This window comes from Esox lucius, chromosome 11, assembly GCF_011004845.1.
Source record: "Esox lucius isolate fEsoLuc1 chromosome 11, fEsoLuc1.pri, whole genome shotgun sequence".
NCBI lineage: Eukaryota > Metazoa > Chordata > Actinopteri > Esociformes > Esocidae > Esox > Esox lucius.
The window spans coordinates 7,735,287-7,759,774 of record NC_047579.1 but is presented as its reverse complement, the minus strand read 5'-3'; the positions used below and the strand labels follow the sequence as shown (position 1 = coordinate 7,759,774).

The following is a 24,488-nucleotide window of genomic DNA, read 5'->3' as shown; positions in this document are numbered from 1 at the left end:
GGACTGCACAGACCTGGCGGACCCAGTCCTCATGCGGCACAAGATGTACTTCCCGTTTTCCCAAAACGGGGCACCCAAACCTCTCTGTATAGGCCTGGGCTGCCGCGGAGAATTCCACTCCCACCATGTGACAAGGGACCCAGTCCACTACTGTATTGCACCCCCTCACCCAAGGACCCAAGCTAGCCCACGTGCCAAACACAGGTTTAGCAAGGGGAACATGGGGGTCTGAACCCTCCACATCAAAAAAGCGAGACACCTCTCTCACCTTCCGCACAGACCAGGCACAAAAACCCTCCAAAGACCAGTATACATATTCACCTGCCAAAAAATCACTTTTACCATTGTCGAACCACACTTTCTCAAAACCAACATCCTGACTCTCTGAAACCTTCGCCGAGCAACGCAAGTCGCTCATATCCATAAACAAAGCCGAACCAGTTTCTACTCTATTCATCGCCTTATTTACCAACTCATGTGAAACAGCTCTAAATCCCATGAATAACAATAATCAACAGACTGAACACTATTTTGAAATGCTTGCAAAACAGTATGTTTAATTCGCATGCCTTTGTCTGAACATTCTAATGTGATCCCTAACTGTGTCATCAAATCCCTAGCTAACAAATTAACTGGACAACAATTGGAAAACAGAAATGAATGTCTTGGATAACGCTGGCGTTCGTCGTCTATAACCGACAGAGGGGTTGTAAATCGCTCAGTGGTGTGTCCCCCACTTGCCCCTACTGTAATTATAGTTCTACCACTTAATTTCGGAAGCGGATCCCATTCCTGGGCTCTAAGGACAGAATATCCCACTCCGGAATCAACCACAAATTCTGTTTACCATTAATTGTAAGAAACATCGTGGGTTTAACTTGGTACTCTACATTTTCTCTAAAAGCTTGTACATTAAGTGTCTGCATAACATCAATATGTGCGGGTCATGTAATGGATCGATCTCACCGGTAGATGTGCCCCGGACCACCCCGTCCCTGGTCATTTTCAGTCCTATGTGCTCTTGGGTTGTTCACTGTAAATCCACCGGAATTAAAATTGTCCCTATTCATTTGTCCATCTTCTCTTGTGTCCTTTTCAGGACAATCGCGTACCCAATGGTCAGTCAAGCCACAACGATGGCAACCTTTGTCATAATTGTATTGGTTAGAATTGTACAAAGGTAGAATGGGACTCCCTTTCAGCTCATCTTTTTTAAAACATAGAACAAAGCAGATTTCGAAATCAAATGTGCATTGCTGACATTTACTGTAGTGATAATAAATGTGTTAATATTGTCAGGATAGTAACATAAAATGTGTAAATACTGTACAATCCTACTATTTGTAATTCTGTATTCATCTATTTTCTTGTTTTGCCAAGCTGGTATTTTTACTGTGGACCACAGGAAGTGTAGTTTGTGCATCAGCTAATGGAGATCATATTCAACTTCCATATCATGAAATGCATGTTTATGGTTCTTTTTTTGAAAAGTTGAGAGAAGTTGTTTTTGCAATTTTGATGCTTAATAATTCTGCCCACCAATTGTTGCCTAATAATTGTGCACCCTTATATATTCCCCTGAAAAAGATCAAAACTCACTGTTCACTGTTCAATGACTCACTGAAGTTCAATGATATTTTGAATTGACATAAAGCATTGTGATTGCATTTCAAGATTTATTTTATTGTTGAACAATGTGCCTAATAATTGTGAACGCAGTGTAAACTTGTAACAAAACATACATTCATCAATAATCTCACGTAATCTACTACATAAAACAAGAAAAATTCAATGCAGTGAAATCGAATGAAACTAAACTTTTTTCTATCAAAGCTGTAACACAGCTAACAGTATCAGATTAATCTGATAATGAAATGCCATCTAGACAACTAATGGGGTAAACTGTGCCCCATATTCTTCTAGCCCTCCTAGATCTTAGATAATTGTGTCTATTCTGGTAACACAATATCAAACTATATTTAGGCAGTTTATACATTAAATTAATATCAAAGTGATTAAAGCCAATTTCTTCCCCTAGGTATCAAAAGGTCGGATCAGAACACACAAACACACAATAACAACACAGAAGTAATTTTTTTAACAAAAGCTTCCAGGCAATACTGCCTTGGCTACTCTAGGAGTATTTTCGCAAAAAAATAAATAAAAGTACTCAAAATATTTGTCCAAATGATGAAGCAGATCTTTAATACCGACATACAGAATCTATGCAAATATAGAAGGATTGAAAATTAAGAAACACACATCCAGTATAAAGTGATACAAACAACCAATCCCCTCTTACTGTTTCCCTTTTCATGTCACCAACTCATTCTGTAAGTCTCTACCAGGATATGATGGAAGTGAGGAAGCTTCTGTGGACATGTAAGGCTTACCACCAGTATGGACTCTCTGATGTATAGTAAGTTTAAATGATGAGATAAAACAATTCCCACAGTCAGAACAGGAGTAAGGCTTATCACCAGTATGTATGCGCTGGTGAATTTTAAGGTGACCTAAATGAGAGAAACACTTCCCACAGTCAGAACAGGAGTAAGGCTTATCACCAGTATGTATGCGCTGGTGAACTTTCTGGTGACCTAATCGAGAGAAACATTTCCCACAGTCAGAACAGGAGTAAGGCTTTTCACCAGTATGTATGCGCTGGTGAATATTAAGATCACCTAATCGAAAGAAACACTTCCCACAGTCAGAACAGGAGTAAGGCTTATCACCAGTATGTATGCGCTGGTGAATTTTAAGGCTACCTAATCGAGATAAACACTTTCCACAGACAGAACAGGAATAAGGCTTATCATCAGTATGTATGCGCTGATGAATTTTAAGGCAACCTAATCGAGAGAAACACTTCCCACAGTCAGAACAGGAGTAGGGCTTATCACCAGTATGTATGCGCTGGTGAACTTTAAGGTGACCTAATCGAGAGAAACACTTCCCACAGTCAGAACAGGAGTAAGGCTTATCACCAGTATGTATGCGCTGGTGAACTTTAAGGTTACCTAATCGAGAGAAACACTTCCCACAGTCAGAACAGGAGTAAGGCTTATCACCAGTATGTATGAGCTGATGAACTTTAAGCCGACCTAAATGAGAAAAACACTTCCCACAGTCAGAACAGGAGTAAGGCTTATCACCAGTATGTATGCGCTGATGAAATTTAAGGCGACCTAATCGAGAAAAACAATTCCCACAGTCAGAACAGGAGTAAGGCTTTTCACCAGTATGTATGCGTTGGTGAATTTTAAGGTTACCTAATCGAGAGAAACACTTCCCACAGTCAGAACAGGAGTAAGGCTTTTCACCAGTATGTATGCGCTGGTGAATTTTAAGATCACCTAATCGAGAGAAACACTTCCCACAGTCAGAACAGGAGTAAGGCTTATCACCAGTATGTATGCGCTGGTGAACTTTAAGGTTACCTAAACGAGAGAAACACTTCCCACAGTCAGAACAGGAGTAAGGCTTATCACCAGTATGTATGCGCCAATGAATTTTAAGGCTACATAATCGAGAGAAACACTTCCCACAGTCAGAACAGGAGTAAGGCTTATCACCAGTATGTATGCGCTGGTGAATTTTAAGAATACCTAATCGAGAGAAACACTTCCCACAGTCAGAACAGGAGTAAGGCTTTTCACCAGTATGTACGCGCTGGTGAATTTTAAGGTGACCTAATCGAGAGAAACACTTCCCACAGTCAGAACAGGAGTAAGGCTTATCACCAGTATGTATGCGCTGGTGAACTTTAAGGTGACCTAATTGAGAGAAACACTTCCCACAGTCAGAACAAGAGTAAGGCTTCTCTCCAGTATGGATCTTAATGTGTTTTTTTAACAGTGATAGAAATGAGAAATTTTTTTCACAGTGGGGACAGTGGTGAGACTTCTTATGATTGTAGTCTTCCTGTTGTTTCTCTCCAAGTGTCTCCACTTCAGGAATCCCATCTGTGACAGACATGAAAAGGCATTTAGACACATTTTGGGACACAGTATTATCAAGGATTCTAGAAACAAGCATTATTCCACAGCGGAGTGATAGAGACCCTAACATTGCAGTTAGGGCACTCAAATCGAGTCGCAAAGAGACCCTTTGACAGCTTTGAGACAAAGCCTTTAAGTGTACCTGGGATTAGCCATGCGTGCAGACATGACAACCATTAGAGAAAGAAATGCAAAATATTTGCTGATTAGAGTGGAGAACAGAATTTTATATTTTGATGGAAGACAAAAGTTTCAAATAGATAAAAAAGTAAAATAGTTTTGAGGGAAAGTAAAACAACACACCCATCAAAATCTTGATGTGGCCCACGAGCCAAAAAGGTCTTCAGGCTATTTTCTCTTATGGCTCTTGAAAGTCTAATGTTTTTTATAAAAACAGACTTTGATGAGGTTGTGAAGGATTTTGAAATGAGCGGTTTGCTTTGAGTGTGTAAGTTCTATGTTGTAAATCCCATGTCCAGGATACAGATAAATTGTGTTGTCTACAAAAGAGAGAATGCAGTGTAAATCCTGTTGTAAAGCCGATAATTAAGCTATTGGCTTCATTTGCCGTTGGTGGTGTTCAGGCTTTAAAAGGTGCAGTGCCCAGGGGCCCATTGTTTTATAATCTTTCTATGACTGTATAAAATGTTGAACCTTTTCATTCAACATTCCCTTTACTTTCCTATTGTGGATAAACAATGTATAAGCTGGCAAACCGTTGTGAGCATTAAAGCAAAATATTGAATGTATGTGGCATAAGCTGAAACTGAGGTTGTAAGTTGAAAACAGGAAATCTATTTAGGCTGTTTCTGGGGAAGAAGAGCAGACTATGCCTGTGTGTCAGACTAACAGGAAACAGATGGGGACAGATAAATATCACAGGCACATAGTCTGGGGAGGGGTGGATTAAGAATAGGCACAGGGTAGAAACCACAAGGGTAAGATGGGCTACGCGAACACATAGAAGACAAAGAACATAACATGACAGATGACACACACACTTGGCTACCTCTGCCCCTCGCTTTCTAGGCGTATTCATAGTATAAATAGTACTTGTGCTACTGCTGATATTCGGACGTTGTTGGGGCTGACACGCCGTCCCCAGAAGCTTCTGCAATAAAATGATTATACGTGTTTGGAATTGACCCGGCTCCTGGTGTGTTATTCTCCTTTCCGTCAAACCAACTCGGGGAAGTGTTAGACTTCAACAATCTCCTAAACTTCCTCCTCTCTCCTGTTCTCATTATAAAATACTATTTCTGGTATTTCTAATTAAGTGTCTCCCCTTACTACTTTAATACCATTGCTTTTACTAGAATTCTAACCCTTTATTAATAAAAAAGCAACACATTCTCAGTATTCCAAGGTAGACCCACTTCCATTTCTGGATCCAGTTTCTGATACCGAAGAGCGGTCCAAGAGCTAAACTTTTCATTACTACTGCTTTAGTTTTAATACTTTTAACTTATGTAGCCAAACAGGAGTGTAATATACTGAAATCAGATTTGTTTAGTTCCACTAGAGAGTACTGCCCTTGGTAGGAATTTTAGGCAAGGGCTGATGGGATTGCCCCTGCACAATGGGGTGGGAAACCTGTGCTAATTCCTGTCGTTGTACATTGTGGGTCCAACACTATTTTGTTTGGTAAATATTATTTATTATTGTTCCCAGGTTAGGGCTCAAGTAAGATAGTTGCAGATAAAATATTTACAGCGTATCAATTTCATATACAGGTGCATCTCAAAATTTGAATATTGTGGAAAAGTAAATTTTTTCAGAAATTCAAAAGTGACAACTTCATATATTCTAGATAAATTACACAGAGAAACATTTCATTACTTTTTTTGTTTCAATCTTGATGACTACAGCTAATAGCAAAAAGGCAGTATCTCAAAATATAAAACATTTCCAATAGAGAAATGTCAACCATGCTGTCACTGACTTGTTAAATAGCGTAGTGGTTAGAGATGCAGACCTGCAACCAATAGGTCTCACGTTCGAATCTCATCACAGTCAAAGCAATTTGTGCCTAAGGATTTGTTCTGGATAGATAAAAACTTTGCTGGCTACAACCTTCAGCAGCTATGTTGTAGTAAGCCTAAAATAAAACTGTTCATGGTTATATTGGGTCTACATCTGGTGCATTTTGGAAGTACACATCCGTGCATGCTTTTGGGTCAGGATAGACAAAACTTTGCTGGCTACAAGCTTCAGTAGCTACGTTAGAGGTAACCTAAAATAAAACTTTATTTGCCGACTATATCTGTTGGATGCATCCATGATGGATTTTTAGGGTAATATAGGCTAGATTAAAAAAAAACTTGGGCAGTAAAATATTAGGGGTCTCCACGATTCTCTCGTCTCTTCTCTTGACAAAAACGTCGGTATATTCACCTACATCGATAGTTATTGTATAAATGTCATTCACGAACCAAAGAAAAACAAAGTTTTTGTGCCATGAAATAGCTTTTACTGTGTTAAGTTCAAGTAGTAAGTTAGACAGTAGTAAGCCTGTTACTGGCTAATAAGCTGTTAAAACGGCCAGGGGCAAAAGCCATATATTTCATAGATGCTATTTGTGGTGGAGGTAAACTTAACAAGAAACTTTAGTCAGTTTAACACGGTGGATAATGGTGTGTAGTGAAATATGCAAACTTGGAGCAATGATAATGCGAGATAAAATGATATAATATCGAGCTTCTTATACCGACAGTGGGCAACCATAAAGCACTGTGGTGTAGTGGTTAAAGACACAGCCACTCACATGGGTCACCTGGGTTTGAATCCAGTAGGACATCAACATTCATCACTTTCAACTGTGGGCAGCTGAACTCAGCTTGCCCGGTTCTATTTCTGGTTCGTGTGTTGAAAAGACCCCTTAATGATGAAAGAAATCGTGTGTTCTGTGACGTCGCCCGGCATGGCGCAGCCGGGGCCCCACCCTGGAGCCAGGCCCGGGGTTGGGGCTCGTTCGCGAGCGCCTGGTGGCCGGGCCTTTCCCCATGGGGCCCGGCCGGGGCCGGGAGGGACCAAAAGGGGCCGGTGCAGAGAGGATCGGGCGGCAATCGAAGGCGGGGGCCTAGACAACCCGATCCCTGGACACGGAAACTAGCTCTAGGGACGTGGAATGTCACCTCGCTGGCAGGGAAGGAGCCTGAGATGGTGCATGAGGTTGAGAGGTTCCGACTAGAGATAGTCGGGATCACCTCTACACACGGCTTGGGCTCTGGAACCACACTCCTTGAGAGAGGATGGACTCTTCACCACTCTGGAGTTGCCCATGGTGAGAGGCGGCGGGCTGGTGTTGGTTTGCTTATAACTCCCCAGCTCTGCCGCCATGTGTTGGAGTTTACCCCGGTGAACGAGAGGGTCGTTTCCCTGCGCCTACGGGTCGGGAATAGGTCTCTCACTGTTGTTTGTGCCTACGGGCCGAACAGCAGTGCAGAGTACCCGACCTTCTTGGAGTCTCTGGGAGGGGTGCTGGAAAGTGCTCCGACTGGGGACTCTATCGTTCTACTGGGGGACTTCAACGCCCACGTGGGCAACGACAGTGACACCTGGAGGGGCGTGATTGGGAGGAACAGCCCCCCTGATCTGAACCCGAGCGGTGTTCAGTTATTGGACTTCTGTGCTAGTCACAGTTTGTCCATAACGAACACCATGTTCAAGCATAAGGGTGTCCATCAGTGCAAGTGGCACCAGGACACCCTAGGCCGCAGGTCGATGATCGACTTTGTTGTCGTTTCATCTGACCTGCGGCCACATGTCTTGGACACTCGGGTGAAGAGAGGGGCGGAGCGGTCAACTGATCACCACCTGGTTGTGAGTTGGATCCGATGGCGGGGGAGGAAGCTGGACAGACTCGGCAGGCCCAAGCGTACTGTAAGGGTCTGCTGGGAACGTCTGGCCGAGTCTCCTGTCAGAGAGATCTTTAACTCCCACCTCCGGCAGAGTTTTGACTGGATCCCGAGGGAGGCTGGAGATATTGAGTCCGAGTGGACCATGTTCTCCACCGCCATTGTCGAATCAGCCGCTCGGAGCTGTGGCCGTAAGGTCTCCGGTGCCTGTCGAGGCGGCAATTCCTGAACCCGGTGGTGGACACCGGAAGTAAGGGATGCCGTCAAGCTGAAGAAGGAGTCCTATCAGGCCTGGTTGGCTTGTGGGACTCCTGAGGCAGCTGACGGGTACCGACAGGCCAAGTGGACTGCAGCCCGGGTGGTTGTGGAGGCAAAAACTCGGGCCTGGGAGGAGTTCGGTGAGGCCATGGAGAAGGACTATCGGCTGGCCTCGAAGAGATTCTGGCAAACCGTCCGGCGCCTCAGAAGAGGGAAACAGTGCCCTACCAACGCTGTTTACAGTAGAGGTGGGCAACTGTTGAGGTGAGGTGGGCAACTGGGGATGTCGTCGGGCGGTGGAAGGAGTACTTCGAGGATCTCCTCAATCCCGCCGTCACGTCTTCCATTGAGGAAGCAGAGGATGAGGGCTCAGAGGTGGACTCGTCCATCACCCGGGCTGAAGTCACAGAGGTGGTTAAGAAACTCCTCGGTGGCAAGGCACCGGGGGTGGATGAGATCCGCCCTGAGTATCTCAAGTCTCTGGATGTTGTGGGGCTGTCTTGGCTGACACGCCTGTGCAACATCGCGTGGCAATCAGGGACAGTGCCTCTGGGATGGCAGACCGGGGTGGTGGTCCCTCTTTTTAAGAAGGGGGACCGGAGGGTGTGTTCCAACTATAGGGGGATCACACTTCTCAGCCTCCCCGGGAAAGTCTATGCCAGGGTTCTGGAGAGGAGAATACGGCCGATAGTAGAACCTCGGATTCAGGAGGAACAGTGTGGTTTTCATCCAGGCCGTGGAACACTGGACCAGCTCTATACCCTCTACAGGGTGATGGAGGGTTCATGGGAGTTTGCCCAACCAGTCCACATGTGTTTTGTGGATTTGGAGAAGGCATTCGACTGTGTCCCTCGCGGCATCCTGTGGAGAGTGCTTCGGGAATATGGGGTCCTGGGTCCTATACTAAGGGCTGTCAGGTCCCTGTACGACCGAAGCAGGAGCTTGGTCCGCATTGCCGGCAGTAAGTCAGACTTGTTCCCTGTGCATGTTGGACTCCGGCAGGGCTGCCCTTTGTCACCGGTTCTGTTCGTAATTTTTATGGACAGAATTTCTAGGCGCAGCCAGGGGCCGGAGGGTGTCAGGTTTGGGGACCACACGATTTCGTCTCTGCTCTTTGCGGATGATGTTGTCGTGTTGGCCCCTTCAAGCCAGGACCTTCAGCATGCACTTGGACGGTTTGCAGCCGAGTGTGAAGCGGTGGGGATGAAAATCAGTACCTCCAAATCCGAGGCCATGGTCCTCAGTCGGAAAAGGGTGGCTTGCCCACTTCAGGTTGGTGGGGAGTACCTGCCTCAAGTGGAGGAGTTTAAGTATCTAGGGGTCCTGTTCACGAGTGAGGGAAGGATGGAACGGGAGATTGACAGACGGATCGGTGCAGCTTCTGCAGTAATGCGGTCGATGTATCGGTCTGTCGTGGTGAAGAAAGAGCAGAGCCGCAAGGCAAAGCTCTCGATTTACCAGTCAATCTACGTTCCTACTCTCACCTATGGTCATGAGCTTTGGGTCATGACCGAAAGGACAAGATCCCGGATACAGGAGGCCGAAATGAGCTTTCTCCGCAGGGTGGCTGGGCGATCCCTTAGAGATAGGGTGAGAAGCTCGGTCACCCGGGAGGAGCTCCGAGTAGAGCCGCTGCTCCTCCACATCGAGAGGGGTCAGCTGAGGTGGCTTGGGCATCTATTTCGGATGCCTCCGGAACGCCTACCTGGGAAGGTGTTCCGGTCCCGTACCAAAGGGAGGAGACCCCGTGGAAGAACTAGGACACGCTGGAGGGACTATGTCTCCCGGCTGGCCTGGGAACGCCTCGGTGTCCCCCCGGAAGAGCTGGAGGAAGTGTCTGGGGAGAGGGAAGTCTGGGCATTCCTGCTTAGACTGCTGCCCCCGCGACCCGGCCCCGGATAAGCGGAAGAAGATGGTATGGTATGGTATGGTGTTGAAAAGACGAGAGAATCATTCAGCCAGCAAAGGTTTTGTCCAACCTGAACAAATACTTATACATCATTTGAAAATCCACCTGAAATATCTATCAACATAATGCCCTACAAAGGCAAAATACCTTAACTCGCCAGAGTGTAGCACTGAGAAAAATGACTTTAAAGTTGTTTTGTTGTCCAGGCAAATTAATTGTAGGCAGAATATAGAAAATGAGGCAAGTTATTTATCTACATAAAAATCTTGAGCCCAAACTTGACCTTCGACCCTCATTCCGAAGTTAATGTACTCTGCCTTTGCCTTGTCTGCAAAATAATAAAGGGGTCATGCCAAGGCATAAGGTGTCAAATTCCATTTGATTGCTCACTTGGTTGCAGATCACTATATTAAGTCTGTATAATGATAAACATTGTACTGTTTTTTGACTTGACAAATGTAGACAGATGACATTGATCAAACCAAATTGTTTTGTATGTGGGGGAATAACGTTTGGCATGTGGGAGGATAAAGTTTTGCAACCATTTCATCGAGAGCAAGGTTTACTAAAGCAACATATATTAAAGGATACAACACTCGTGTTTTGGACGGAATTGGATGAATGCCAGATTAGGATACTCAAGAACGACTCATGTTATGGATTTAACGTGTTAAACGCCAGCGAGAAATTTTCAAAGTCATGTTTTGGATTGAACGCTGCAATGCATTTTAAGCAGGTTACCAGAAAATGTAGGTGACCTATTTAATTGTGACCTGTTACTCTTCAGCTCATGTGTGTGTGTGATTAAGCTACTTCGGTGTTGTCTACTCGAGCCCTAACCCACAAGCGTTTATTCCTTGTCTGTCAATGTCAGGCTGGCACTGACTAGCCTATATCACACTTCATTGCGTATGATTTACGATTACTTCCAGCTGGCAAGCCAACTAGTTATTGTTTGTTTCCACTGCCTTGTTTGCATTCTGATCGCTTATGGCTGAAGTATGTTTTTGTTTGTCAAGTAGTTAGCCTAGCACTTGGTTTTGTTTGTCAAGTAGTTACTTGTTAACTAAGAACACATTTTTGTAGATTGCCAGTCTATCCATCCATCCTCCATCAATTTATGTTGTAGCCTAATCTTATATTATTACATGGGCATGACACCGTAACTCGGTAACTTCACTTCACTGATGCACAGCAAAACAAAGGCAGAACACCTTAACTCAATTTAAGCGTTCCGGAGTGCAGCGAAATAAAGAAAAATAACCGTAACTGATGTTACAGGATTCTGCCTTGGCTTCTCTAGCACTATTTTCTCAACAAAAAAAAGTACTCAATATTTGTCCACATGATGAAGCAGATCTTTCAATGTTCCAAAAATAACAAAAACTAATTTCCGACCAATGATAGAGTTACAGGCTTTTGCCTTTTGTGGATACACTGAATGTATAAGCTGTCAAACTGTTGTGAGCATGGAAGCAAGATGTTGAATGTATGTGCCATAAGCTGAAACTGAAAGTTGCAAGTAGAAAACAGGAAATCTTATTTAGGCTGTTGCTGAGGTGGAAGAGCAGACTAAGCCTGTGTGTCAGACTAACAGGAAACAGAGGGGGACAGATTAATCACACACACACGGCAGGGCTGAATTAAGAATAGACAAGACAGAAACCACAAGGGCAAGATGATGGTTGGGCTGCACGAACACATATAAAGTAAAGAACATAAACTGGACCAATGGCACACATGCTTGGCTACCCCCCCCCCCCACCCCCACCCCCACCCCCACCCGCTTGTTAGGCGTGTTTGCAGTATAAATAATACTTGTGTGACTGCTCATCTTTAGACATTGTGGGGCGGCACTCTGTCTCCAGAAGCTTCTGTAATAAACGGAATATACGAAATTGGTAACTGACCTGACTCCTGTTGTGTTATTCTCCTTTCCATCAAACCAACTCGGGGAAGTGTTAGACTTCAACACTTTGCACATCAGTATAGGTGACAATAACTTACTGTTTTGTGAAAAGAAAAAAAATTGTGTAGCCAGTGAAGCGTTTGATGATCCTGAACACATTTTTATATCCATCAGAATTGTTTTAATGCATGCTTCCTATAACGTAGCAACTGAAGGTTGTACACAGTGACATTGTTGGCTGTCCTGAACAAACCCTAAGGAATAATGTGTTGTGACGTTGACAGGAGTCGAAGATGGAATTGGTACATCCCGAGTCTGCGTCTCTAACCACTATGCTACTTAACAAGGGGTAGTCAGTCAGTCAGGCAGTGACATTTACTCTTTGAAGCCAGCTCAGTTTACGCGGTCCGTCAAAAACAACAAATTACCACATTGACAATGACAAAATTACACCAGTTCTTACCTTGAGTGAGTAAATCTCCCTCTCCATTATTAATGATAACCACATTCTTCTCCTCCTCTTCATCTTTAATAGTAACATCCAGCCCCAGTTTTTGACTTTTTTCCTCCAGCTTTACTGATGCCATCTCTGAATCCCCCAATGCCCATTGAGCTTCACAATCAGAATCCAGTGCCTCTTGTTTGGGCTTAGTTTGGAAGGAGAGCAGCAGGCTGGGTTTGTCCTCCATCTGCTATAATAAAGACCAAATCAGAGCCATCCATGATATACATGTTTCTTGGAATAAAATATGATCACAATGGGGAAAAATAAAAACAATCACGATCATAATAGACCTGTGTCCTATATGAGGTGCACTTTCTTTAACTTGACCCAAGAAAAGGGAAACTACTTTTCAGTTATATCACGGATCATTATTTCCTTGGAAAGTGAAAACAAATACACATTATTGAACAATACAGTTCAATAAAGTACAATACAGAAATTGACAGTTTTACCTTTTTGATTATCTGTTAACTAAAAATGAATTCTAGAGTAACCCGGATGAAAGGTATTAGGATAAATCTGACAATAGTTAACAACAGGAGGGTCAAATGCCTACGTAAATTGGCGTTTGGGTTTGTAATTAAAGTAAAACTTCCATTCTGAAAGGAAAAACCTCCTTCCATTACTTTTATATAAATGTAATGCATTGTCAGAATTCTAAACTAAAAAAAGGAAACCTATTTAGAGACGATAATCCCAGATTAATGATCAGAGCCCCGGTTGAATTTCAAAGGAACTTACAAATGAAATACAAGATTTCAGTGACCATTCAAAAACTTAGTTAGGCTAGTACTGAAACATAATACAAACCATAGGCTATAGGCTACTTACCACGATACAGATTTTCAATAGGAGATTCGGCTTATTGCGTAGGCCAATTCATCAAATGTAAATCGACAAATGTATTATGCTAAATAATTACTCACAAAACAAAATACCAAGGATACTGTTTACTAGTCACCAATGACCAATTCAACAAAAATATTACAACAACCGGGGTACATTTAGTTCTATGTTTTATATTCAGAGTTTGATCGTCAATACCTCTTCCAAAAATAAAAATAAAAAAATCGTACAAAGACCACAGTGGACTATATACAATTTGTTTAGGGTAGAGAGTAAGGTAGACCCTTTGATTTAATCGTAAACCAAACTTTTCGTTTTGCAGAGCCCAAAAGGATGCAAAACGCTGTCGAATGTCTGTTCATGAAAGTGAAATACCACTGATTCAATGTGACTAAAAAAATATATTTTATTTCGTATCAACCTAATAATACCTGCCCATGTGAAGGAAAATCATAGGTACAGAGACGTTTTGTGTTGTTAAAAAAAAACTATACATTTTCTACATATATTTTGGTTGTTAAACCGTATACATTACATTTAATAGATTCCTATAGAGGTGACATATACACCTACAACCACTTGTATGTTGGTCACTGACCTTTAGATTTGCCCTTCTACATTTCGGTGATTATATCAGAATTGATCTTTTTATACAATGTTTTAGCTTCCAATCCAGATGACATGGACCTCTAAAACCACTTGCATTTTGAAGATAGTTTTGCCATTTCCAATTTCAGTTAATTCATAGGAATTTCTTTTGAAACCACTCTTTAATAGCTCACTATCCATATGAGTTAGAAATCCAAAAACAAGTATGTTGTGTTCATTTACCTCTCTTCTGAAAAGGTATACCTCTGATATTTTCCAAATTGACAATCCTGAATTTATTTTACAATTACACGCATTACAACTCTTCTACCTAATTCTCATTAACTGTTTTTAATACCTTCCAATCCAGATGAAATGGAAATCTTGTTTGTGCCATTTGTGTTGTGTATTAGTTTGCATTTTGCCTTTCCTTTTGTTGTTTTATTGTTATAATTAAAACAAAGCTATAACTCTGCTCCTCGTGTCCTGCCTTCCATCAACTGTGACAGTATACTCCCATCTGAAAACAGTTGGATAGTGAGTTATTAAAAACCTCACAGTCAATTCCAACTTGACTCTATACATCAATCACAGAGTCCATTCTCATTTTCCTCCAGAAACATCTGGATTGGGTCTGTGTCTGCCCACTGCAGAGGTAAACTGAAACACATTGTAGTGTCCACAGTAAGGGTCCTCAGATTCCACCTTCCGTACATCAAGACCTCGGCAGAAATCTTTGGCTAGAAATCAGACAATAAATATAATTACTGAACATTCCCACCCTTGTCACCCACTTTTACTGCAAGCCAGTACAGTTTGTACCTGGACAAATATTAAACAAAATGCTAAGAATGATGTTTTGAGTTTCACATTTTATTATTATTATTTTCTTTTTAATTTTCATATTTTACCCCTTTTTCTCCCAACCCCACTGTACAACCATGTGCCACCACTAGAACTGTCCCTGCAGAGTCAGTGGAGTCGTAGATCGCTACAGGCTTCCTCTGAAACCTGTCTAATCAGCCGGTTCTTTACACCCCCTCCCTTAAACATGAAGTCAATGTGAGCCAACACATTGGAGGAAACGCACGCTCACATTACCTTATATGGATGGTCAGGTCAGAGGCACGCACCCCACCAGAGACGTTGCTGGTACACGATGGCACAAGGAAATCCTCTATACCGATTACCTCCCCCAATATGCACCAGCCTACCAGACACCCCGGCCGCAATCGGCAGTGGCATGACCGGGGCTCGAACCCATGGCCAGAGCGAAGTTTCACATTTCTAACTACTAAGTAGTTATTTGACAATGAAATATAAACAAAAGTTGCAACAGGAAAATTATTTGTAGGTGAGGAATGTTAACATTATTGTGTTTTATTAATTCCATCAATATTGCAATAACCGCTGGAACAAAATAATCATTGCAAGTAGGCACTGTGATCAATGGCTCCAACTAGGCAAATGAATGGATGAAATTAAATAAATGTCTGGTTTCAGTGCAAGTATATCCTGAATACACTAAAGCAAGCGGTGACAAACTGGTACCAATGAGGGCAGAGTGTCTGCAGGTATTTCCTTTAAATTGGTTCCCAGTTCAAATCTAAACAATCAGGTGAGGGTAGAAACTAACCAATTAGTTACCTAATTAATCAATCAAGCACAAGGTGAGAGTGAAAACCTGCAGACAATCGGCCCTCCATGGAACTGGTTTGACACCTCTGCACAAAAGAATGAAAACTATTTACACACAAGAAATAAAAACAATAAAAAAATTAAACATGGCAAGAAATTTTGTATAACAATTAAAATGTGTACCGGTGAGAGTAGGGGGAAACAACACACTACACTTGTTTGTAGATCTCTAACTCATATGGATAGTGAGCTATTAAAAATGTGTTTAGAAAGATAAATTCCTGTAAATTTACAGAAATCTAAAATGGCACACTAAAGGGCATGCTCTTGACAAAGAAGGTCAATGAACAAAATGCAAGTGGTTTTAGAAGTCCATGTCATCTGGATTGGAAGTTAATAAAAAAAGTTCATGTAAAGTAAGTAATTGAGTTTTAATAACAAAATATATTTTATATATAAATAGAATGAGGTAAAAGAACACACCACGTGTTTGTAGATTTGTAGCTCATATGGATAGTGAGCTATTAAAAATTGTGGTAGAGAAGGATAAAAGCTACTAAAATGAACATATTTATTTTAGTGTTCCTCACTCATTGGGGAAGAAAAAAAAAAGGGAAAACTAGTTACTTTTTCTCGCCGTTCAGGTGAGAGGGAAGTGATGTATAGCTGCCCTCATGTATTGAAAGGTACAATAAAGTACTGGACAAGAATATTTGTTTAAGGGTGGGGGTCGATTGGATATATGGAATAGTGATGGGAGTTACAACTGATCTTTTCAAGTCCTTCAGTGAAGAGTTATATTTCCGGACATTTCGTTCATAGGAGTCAGTATTGCCCATAGCCATTGGAAGGACAGTGGGCTATGATTTCATATGTGTTTATCATTACAATGAATTATTGACCAACCATGTGTTAGATTCTGTCCACTTTTGATCCATGAACAAAATTAATGCAACCGGTAGTCAGGGGAGAATCTTTATTTCCATGATGTTGATCTTCCATAGTTCTTACATGTCCTCCAATAATTATAAAGTTAACACATTATTTTATGCAAGGACACATAGGAGGCAGTCAGTAATAGTTGTTTATGAGGCTTTGAATTCTTGCAGGTGGTATAGCTGCCCATTCGTCTTGGCAAAATGCCTCCAGGTCAGGCAAAGTCTTTGGTCGTCCTGCATGAAATGCACTTTTGAGATCTCCCTCGATGATATTAAGGTCGGGAGATTGATGGCCACTCCAGAACCTTCACCTTTTTCTGCTGTAACCACTGGAGGGTCAACTTGGCCTTGTGCTTAGGGTCATTGTCGTGCTGGAAAGTCCAAAGGCGTCCCATGCGCAGCTTTCGTGCTGAAGAATTAAAATTGTCTGAAGTTTAATTTTTGTTCAAGTATTGTCGTATTGTGCTCCTTGCAACAACCCTTGCAACAAGTCTTTTTACAGAGATAATTTTATTTGACCTGAGGTTACCTGTGGGTTTTCCTATTCATCCCAAACAATTCTTCTGCCAGTTTTGGATGAAATCTTTCTTGGTCTACCTGACCGTGGCTTGGTTTAAAGAGATGCCTGAATTATGCACTTCCTAATAAGTGATTGAACAGACCTGACTGGTATTTGCAAGGCGTACCTTGTTAAACAGGTCTTTGGACAGTTCTTTTCTGCTCCCCATGGCTCTGTATCTCGCCTGCTCAGTGCATCAACGTGAGAGCTAACCAACTCATTGATTATTTATACCCATAAAAATGTCAATTTAAAACGCCACAGGTGTGGGAAATTCACACTTAATAGTCATTTTAAACTGTGCGTGTCACCTGGTGTGTCTGTAATAAATGGCTTCACATGATCACTATCCTTAAGTAAAATAGAAATCACTGCCAGAATTTCACTATTTCTGCAGGGTATGCAAACTTTTGAGCACAGCTGCATATAGATGAAAGCAGCTATACGTCCCTTTTCTCTTGTCCGAACAACCACTCCCCTTTATGGGGGAAAGCTAGCACTGTAAAAATGTCAATGGCGGAAATTGGAAATGTTACTGGTACCATGCCATAAAGATGCTGCGTAGAGTTTTGCATGTTGAATAAGAGAAAAAACCCAAGTTTATGCTTTCCTTTACTCCCCAAAGACGTGAAGGACAGCAAAAGAAGAGATCTGTGGCTTCAGGTCATCCGCAGAGAGGGTGAAAATGGTCAACTATGGGACCTGTCCAGTCAACACATTGATGTCTGTGACAAACATTTCATCCCAAGTTAGTTAATGATGCTAAAGTCAACAGTTATAATCTTAAGTCAAAGAAGTGCATGATGCAGAAAAGGCCATACAAAAAACATTCTGAAAATGCACTTCCCTGAAGAGATTTTACATCATAATTTGTAATTCCTCAGTTTGCTAGCAGTGTAAACCCCTATATGAGAGGATGAAAATCAATGTCAGGTTGGTGCATGGCGTTCCCTTGAATTATTTGGCGTGATGCATCAATAATCAGTACATTTGTGCATGTGTTTGTGAACTGTATGTGACACGGGTGGGGATGGAATTATTGTCTATTGTACGTTATAGCCTACCTTATAGTTGCAGGGTGCTAGCTAGTAAGCTTGCTTAAAATGTTTGCGATTTAATTTGTTTACAGTAATGTCACATTGGACACACTACCAATACAGCAAAAGAAAATGACAGATGTCAAATACATTAACTGAAGATTCAATAAGGTGGTTGTAAATATCAGGATATGACCCCTCCGGCCACTGGGTTGGGTCATTCATCCACTTTGATGGAGACAGAAAATGGACACTCAACCCCTATTTATTTAGTTCTCTATATAACGTTGCGGATTGTCAACGACATGGAATAATTGTTTGCCTGACTGGCCATAGAGTTTGTGCTCCTAATACCCAAATAAGGAATATGGTTCTAATTTGTATGAATTAATTTTCAAAGACAGAGGCAGTGTGAACAACAGGAAATCAGGGAAACCGGAAAAAGGTATCCTGCAATATTTCAATTTAAAAGTCTCTTTCTTAATTGTAAAAGCCGATTTTCATGTAACTGTTCTTTGTTCTTTGTGCATACGTTTCATGTGTAATAAAAATCACTAAAAACGTATAGAAATTGTTTTATCGTGTAGGGCCACACACTTGTTCTGGTTCCAAATACTCAAACAGCGTTGCTATATGGATTTTTTTTTTTATCCCTCTAGGTTGTTGCTGCAAAATGAGATGGTGTTAAAATATTATGCAATCACTACAGAAGTTCCCGGCCACATACAGCCACCATGAATACTATATACAGAACACAGCTATGAAATAGCACATGCTAGACTGTAATATTTAAAAGGAATATCTGGACCTAAATCACTTCATTATATTTTGCAGCTCAGAAGAATATTCTATGCACGGGTATAATGTGTTCTTGTCATTCTCACAAGTATTTTTACCTAACGCCTAAACCAATGATAGACTACTGGTGTAATATCGTTATGCAATCCTAAAAAAACAGCTAATGACTTTTATTTTGAAAAGCTGTAAAGCTAGCAACATTAACTTTGACAACGCTTTGGTAGAGCACTGGACCAGGCGGTCAAACTTATTGTTGCTAGCTTTACAGTTTCAAAGAGCTAGGTTTGGGTCATATCTATGCAGATGCCAGATTACTGACAAAAGTTTTTACTTAGAAAAACGATTTCTAAGGAAATATATTGAGACGAAATTTAAGACTGTAATGTCGTTAAAGGGTGTTTGTGCGTTCACAGATCTAATTTCACACGTACAGTTCATGTTTTACGTATGACTTTTATTACTACCATACCAATTTACTAATGTATTTTCTTACGATCCTAATAATACGTACGCTTAATCTTTTGGCAGATATCTAACTCCACAGAACAGGACCATTTCATAAAAGTTGTAAAATAAGTTAATCTTAAAAACAATATTTTAGCAAGACGGAGGTGCACAGCAAGGAATGGTTACAACACAGAGTAACAAAGTGAATTACTGTTCTTTAACCACTTACCATTCAAGCGAAATTGATCTATATTCGTAATCCAGAAAAAGTTCCTGATGTCTTAAACTATTAAACCAACTGCTCCGATACAGACAAGTGCAAATTCTTCTTCCTGTTCTGCTTAAATTGTTGGCTGCATAGACATCATATATAAAAGGCTACGTAATGCTGGCAACATTAGAGATTCCGTAGCAACAATAAGACTTCCGGTTTTCGGATTTTGCCTTCAAAATAGAAGTACGCGGTAAAACGCGATTTTAATAATATTACATTTATCGATTTTGACACTTTGCTTAGTGTATATTGTAAAAATGTACTCTAGGAAATGTTCAAGAAAGTGGGTAGAATAATTATATGCAAAGAAATCAAGGGGCACTGTGTATTTGCAATTGTTGCTGGCATTTTACTCCACCCATCCTAGATCCTATTGTCCACAATATAACTCAATGGATATTAAATATATATTGCCCTGTTATAAACTGTTATATACGCCGCAGTGAATGTATTGTATGAAATGTTCAGGAGACTCCATAGAATGATTATATGTAAAGAAATCAAGGGGCACTCTGTATTTGCAATTGTTGCTGTTGTTTTACTCCACCCATTCCATTGGCCACAATGCAACTCAATGGATATGAAATACATATTGGCCTATAAAAAAAAACTATTCTATACGCCGCAGTGAATGTATTATAGGAAATGTTCAGGAGACTCTATAGATTGATTATATGCAAAGAAATCAAGGGGCACTGTGTATTTGCAATTGTTGCTGGTGTTTTACTCCGTCCACCAGATTGACCACATTCCAAATTGCTGAATAGCCTTTAGATCCATTATTCCTTTTGTTAATGGAGGTGATTATCACCACTTGGTGATTACTTATCAATTCAGCCAATGATCTAATGTAGTTGTCAATTACTTATTTTTACTGGCGATTAGCCTGCTGTATCACCTTTAGAGATGTGGATGTAGGATTTTATCTGTAATAATATAAAATTAATGTTTAATGTGTGAATGTGATACTGAAAAGAAAGGGTATGTTTGCATACTTTCTCTGTAAGTTTTTGTTCCAGTTTTTAGCTCCATCAGTACAGTACCAGATGTTTTTACAACTGAAAACATCAACATGTAATTACAGTGGGGCAAAAAAGTATTTAGTCAGCCACCAATTGTGCAAGTTTTCCCACTTAGAAAGATGAGAGAGGCCTGTAATTTTCATCATAGGTATACTTCAACTATGAGCGACAGAATGAGAAAAATAAATCCAGAAAATCCCATTGGAGGATTTTTAATGAAATTATTGGTAAATTCCTCTGTAAAATAAGTTTTGGTCTCCTACAAACAAGCAAGATTTCTGGCTCTTTCAGACCTGTAACTTCTTCTTTAAGAGGCTTCTCTGTCCTCCACTCATTACCTGTATTAATGGCACCTGTTTGAACTTGTTATCAGTAAAAAAGACACCTGTCCACAACCTCAAAGAGTCACACTCCAAACTCCACTATGGCAAAGACCAAAAAGCGTTCAAAGGACACCAGAATCTGCAATAGGTAAGCAGCTTGGTGTGAGGAAATCAACTGTGGGAATTATAAGAAAATGGAAGACATACAAGACCACTCCATCTCCCTCGATCCGAGGCTCCACGCAAGATCTCACACTGTGGGGTCAAAATGATCACAAGAACGGTGAGCAAAAATCCCAGAACCACACGGGGGGACCTAGGCTACCATCAGTAACACACTACGCCGCCAGGGACTCAAATCCTGCAGTGCCAGATGTGTCCCCCTGCTTAAGCCAGTACATGTCCAGGCCCGTCTGAGGTTTGCTAGAGAGCATGTGGATGATCCAGAAGAGGATTGGGAGAATGTCATAGGGTCAAATGAAACCAAAATATAACTTTTTGGTAAAAACTCAACTCGTGTTTGGAGGAGAAAGAATGCAGAGTTGCATCCAAAGAACACCATACCTACTGTGAAGCATGGGGGTGGAAACATCATGCTTTGGGGCTGTTTTTCTGCAAAGGGACCAGGACGACTGATCCGTGTAAAGGAAAGAATGAATGGGGCCATGTATCGTGAGATTTTGAGTGAAAACCTCCTTCCATCAGCAAGGGCATTGAAGATGAAACATGGCTGGGTCTTTCAGCATGACAATGATCCCAAACACACTGCCCGGGCAACGAAGGAGTGGTTTCGTAAGAAGCATTTCAAGATCCTGAAGTGGCCCTAGCCAGTCACCAGATCTCCAGCCCATAGAAACTCTTTGGAGGGAGTTGAAAGTCTGTGTTGTCCAGCGACTATAAAATGAACTTGTGCTATAGTTATCCCAATCGTCCTTTCAGTTGCCAGGTAGAATCTCGTTCACAAATCTCTCATTTGATAGGCCTGTAATATAAAACCAGGTTAGTAGGACCAACCCCATTTGCAGACAGTCCTTGTTTGGAATCTGTTTGGATCAACTTAACTTTGTACTGAATCACTGTTCATTTTTTTTAAGAGGCTTCGTTTCTTCATCAGGTTGGCAAGTTCTTCTCAATTTGTTGGTTTTGCTGTTTGATTCATGTTGGTATGCATATGTTGTTAATTTCATTTGCCTGAGCAAAATTCTGATTGATTGAATGATTTTTATAGCCAAATGTAGAGACAGAAAATCAATACACACAGCTTCTTCTTATTGGCTTATTTAGATTATTTTAAATAAAACTCTTCAAAAGTATTCATAGCAATATTCCCAGAGAGGTCTTTAATGCACCATGGATATCTCTATGTTAACAAATTTATAGCATATGTCTGCCCTGAATGTTGCTCGCGTAGGGCCAAAACCCAGGTCTTCATTCTCACATTACTGACTTATTTTGACCGGGGATACCATCTGAGTACAGTTGAGTTGGTATGAGTGCTAACTTCCTCTAAGAAACAAAACAGAAAAGTGTTTTGCCCTTCCAGGACCAACATTTTGCTGTCCTGTAATATATTTGTCCCCAAGCAAATGTTCTCGTTCTAGACAGCCGGAAATAATATTGACTTTTCAGTCCTGTCATGACTGCAAAGAATTGGCCACATTTGTAATACAATGCCCATCCTAAGCATCATAAACTCTAAGACAGCCAAGACCGAAGGAGATCAACTTAGGTAGAAAGTTGAGTAACTGGTTTGATTAACTGTATGTACTGTGTACCCTATCCTGTTATCATTTAGTACATCATCTTTTATATTGCATGTTGTTTGATGTAAGTTTGGAGTTGTAATGCCCCATATGAGTTGTATTTAGATAAAACCTAACAGCCCACATTCAGAATTTACTATGAAGGTTTTAGGATGTGCACATATTTTCAAAAATATATATATATATTTAAAAATAACGTAATTATTGGGATAAATCTCTAACTTTCTTTCCTTATAATTTTTCCTGGTCATTGGTAATTCTCATCTCCGTGCCTTAGTAGATAACATTGTCCCCATGCCAAATCAGGTTGATTCCACTGGTCGATCTACCATGGCTTTTGGCTTTATGTCCACTCCTGGTCCAAGAGTTTCACATCTGATGGCAGATGTTCGTGGGGAGGTATTACCCCAATGCCTCGTCCCAGTCATAGTATGTCTGATCATTCCTGGTAACAACCTTGAAGCCAGCCCAATTACCAAGAACTGCTGGCCCTGGAGTATGAAACCCAAGCATGGGATCTAGATGTGACTTACGGATTGGAGACGTCCAGGGCCTTCCAGGCCCTATGAGCAGTGGCTAAAAAGATTCATTTGAGCAATGATTTTGAGACGCCAATTATGGTTACCCTGATCAAGGACACTTAAGGAAATACAGGTAATCGATACAACTAGACCTCGTTGTGCTGGGGTTCAAACTCCTCTTTGCTGATCTTCTCCAAATCATTAAGGTTTCGAGGCTGACATTTGGCAACTCAAACCTTCAACTCCTTTCACAGATTTTCTATGGGATTAAGGTCTGGAGACTGGCTAGGCCACTCCAGGACCTTAATGTGCTTCTTCTTGAGCCACTCCTTTGTTGCCTTGGCTGTGTGTTTTGGGTAATTGTCATGCTGGAATACCCAGCCAAGACCCATTTTCAATGCCCTGGCTGAGAGAAGGAGGTTCTCACCCACATGGTCCCATCCATCGTCCCTTTGATGTGGTGAAGTTGTCTTGTCCCCTTAGCAGAAAAACACCCCCAAAACATAAGGTTTCCACCTCCATGTTTGACGATGAGGATGGTGTTTTGGGGTCATAGGCAACATTCCTCCTCCTCCAAACATGGCCAGTTGAGTTGATGCCAAAGAGCTCGATTTTGGTCTCATTTGACCACAACACTTTCACCCAGTTCTCCTCTGAATCATTCAGATGTTCATTGGCAAATTTCAGACAGGCCTGTAGATATGCTTTCTTGAGCAGGGGGACCTTGGGGTCGCTGCAGGATTTCAGTTCTACACGGCGTAGTGTGTTACCAATTGTTTTCTTGGTGACTATGGTCCCAGCTGCCTTGAGATCATTGACAAGATCCTCCTGTGTAGTTCTGGGCTGATTCCCTTACTGTTCTCCTGATCATTGCATCTCCACGAGGTGAGATCCCTAGACTGAGGGAGATTGACAGTTCTTTTGTGTTTCATTTGCGAATAATCACACCAACTGCTGTCACCTTCCCCACCAAGCTGCTTTGTGATGGTCTTGTAGCCCATTCCAGCCTTGTGTAGGTCTACAATCTTGTCCCTGACATCCTTGGACAGTTCTTTCGTCTTGGCCATGGTGGAGAGTTTGGAATCTGATTGATTGATTGCTTCTGTAGACAGGTGTCTTTTGTACAAAATCAGCAGGGGATAAAAAAAAAAAAATCCTCACTGTACAATACAAGCCTTCATACATCTCAATTAAAACATGTATCTTTCAATATAAGGACAAATACATATTCTTTTCACAAATTAAGCTCAGGCTGGAATGTAGTTGCAATAAAAAATATTCTTCTAATAGAGTTGATG

General features: G+C 41.4%; 2 protein-coding genes across 4 annotated transcripts in view; both read right to left on the bottom strand.

Annotated features, from left to right (window-relative positions):
- The window catches only part of LOC109615482 (zinc finger protein 501-like), a 1,152,720-nt gene that overhangs the window by 396,609 nt on the left and 731,623 nt on the right, over nucleotides 1-24,488 (bottom strand). The window lies entirely within an intron of this gene.
- On the bottom strand, nucleotides 17-19,649 carry LOC114840350 (zinc finger protein 260-like). 2 transcript variants are annotated; one of them, XM_029123514.2, is made up of 3 exons: nucleotides 19,517-19,649; nucleotides 12,395-12,623; nucleotides 17-3,962 (listed from the first exon to the last, which is right to left on the bottom strand). In XM_029123514.2, exons 1-3 carry the CDS (start codon nucleotides 19,517-19,519, stop codon nucleotides 2,314-2,316), a joined length of 1,881 nt encoding a protein of 626 aa, XP_028979347.2. In that variant the 5' UTR covers nucleotides 19,520-19,649; the 3' UTR covers nucleotides 17-2,313. The 2 variants fall into 2 exon arrangements, with proteins under 2 accessions (XP_028979347.2, XP_034151392.1); XM_034295501.1 differs by having other exon boundaries at nucleotides 12,395-12,620.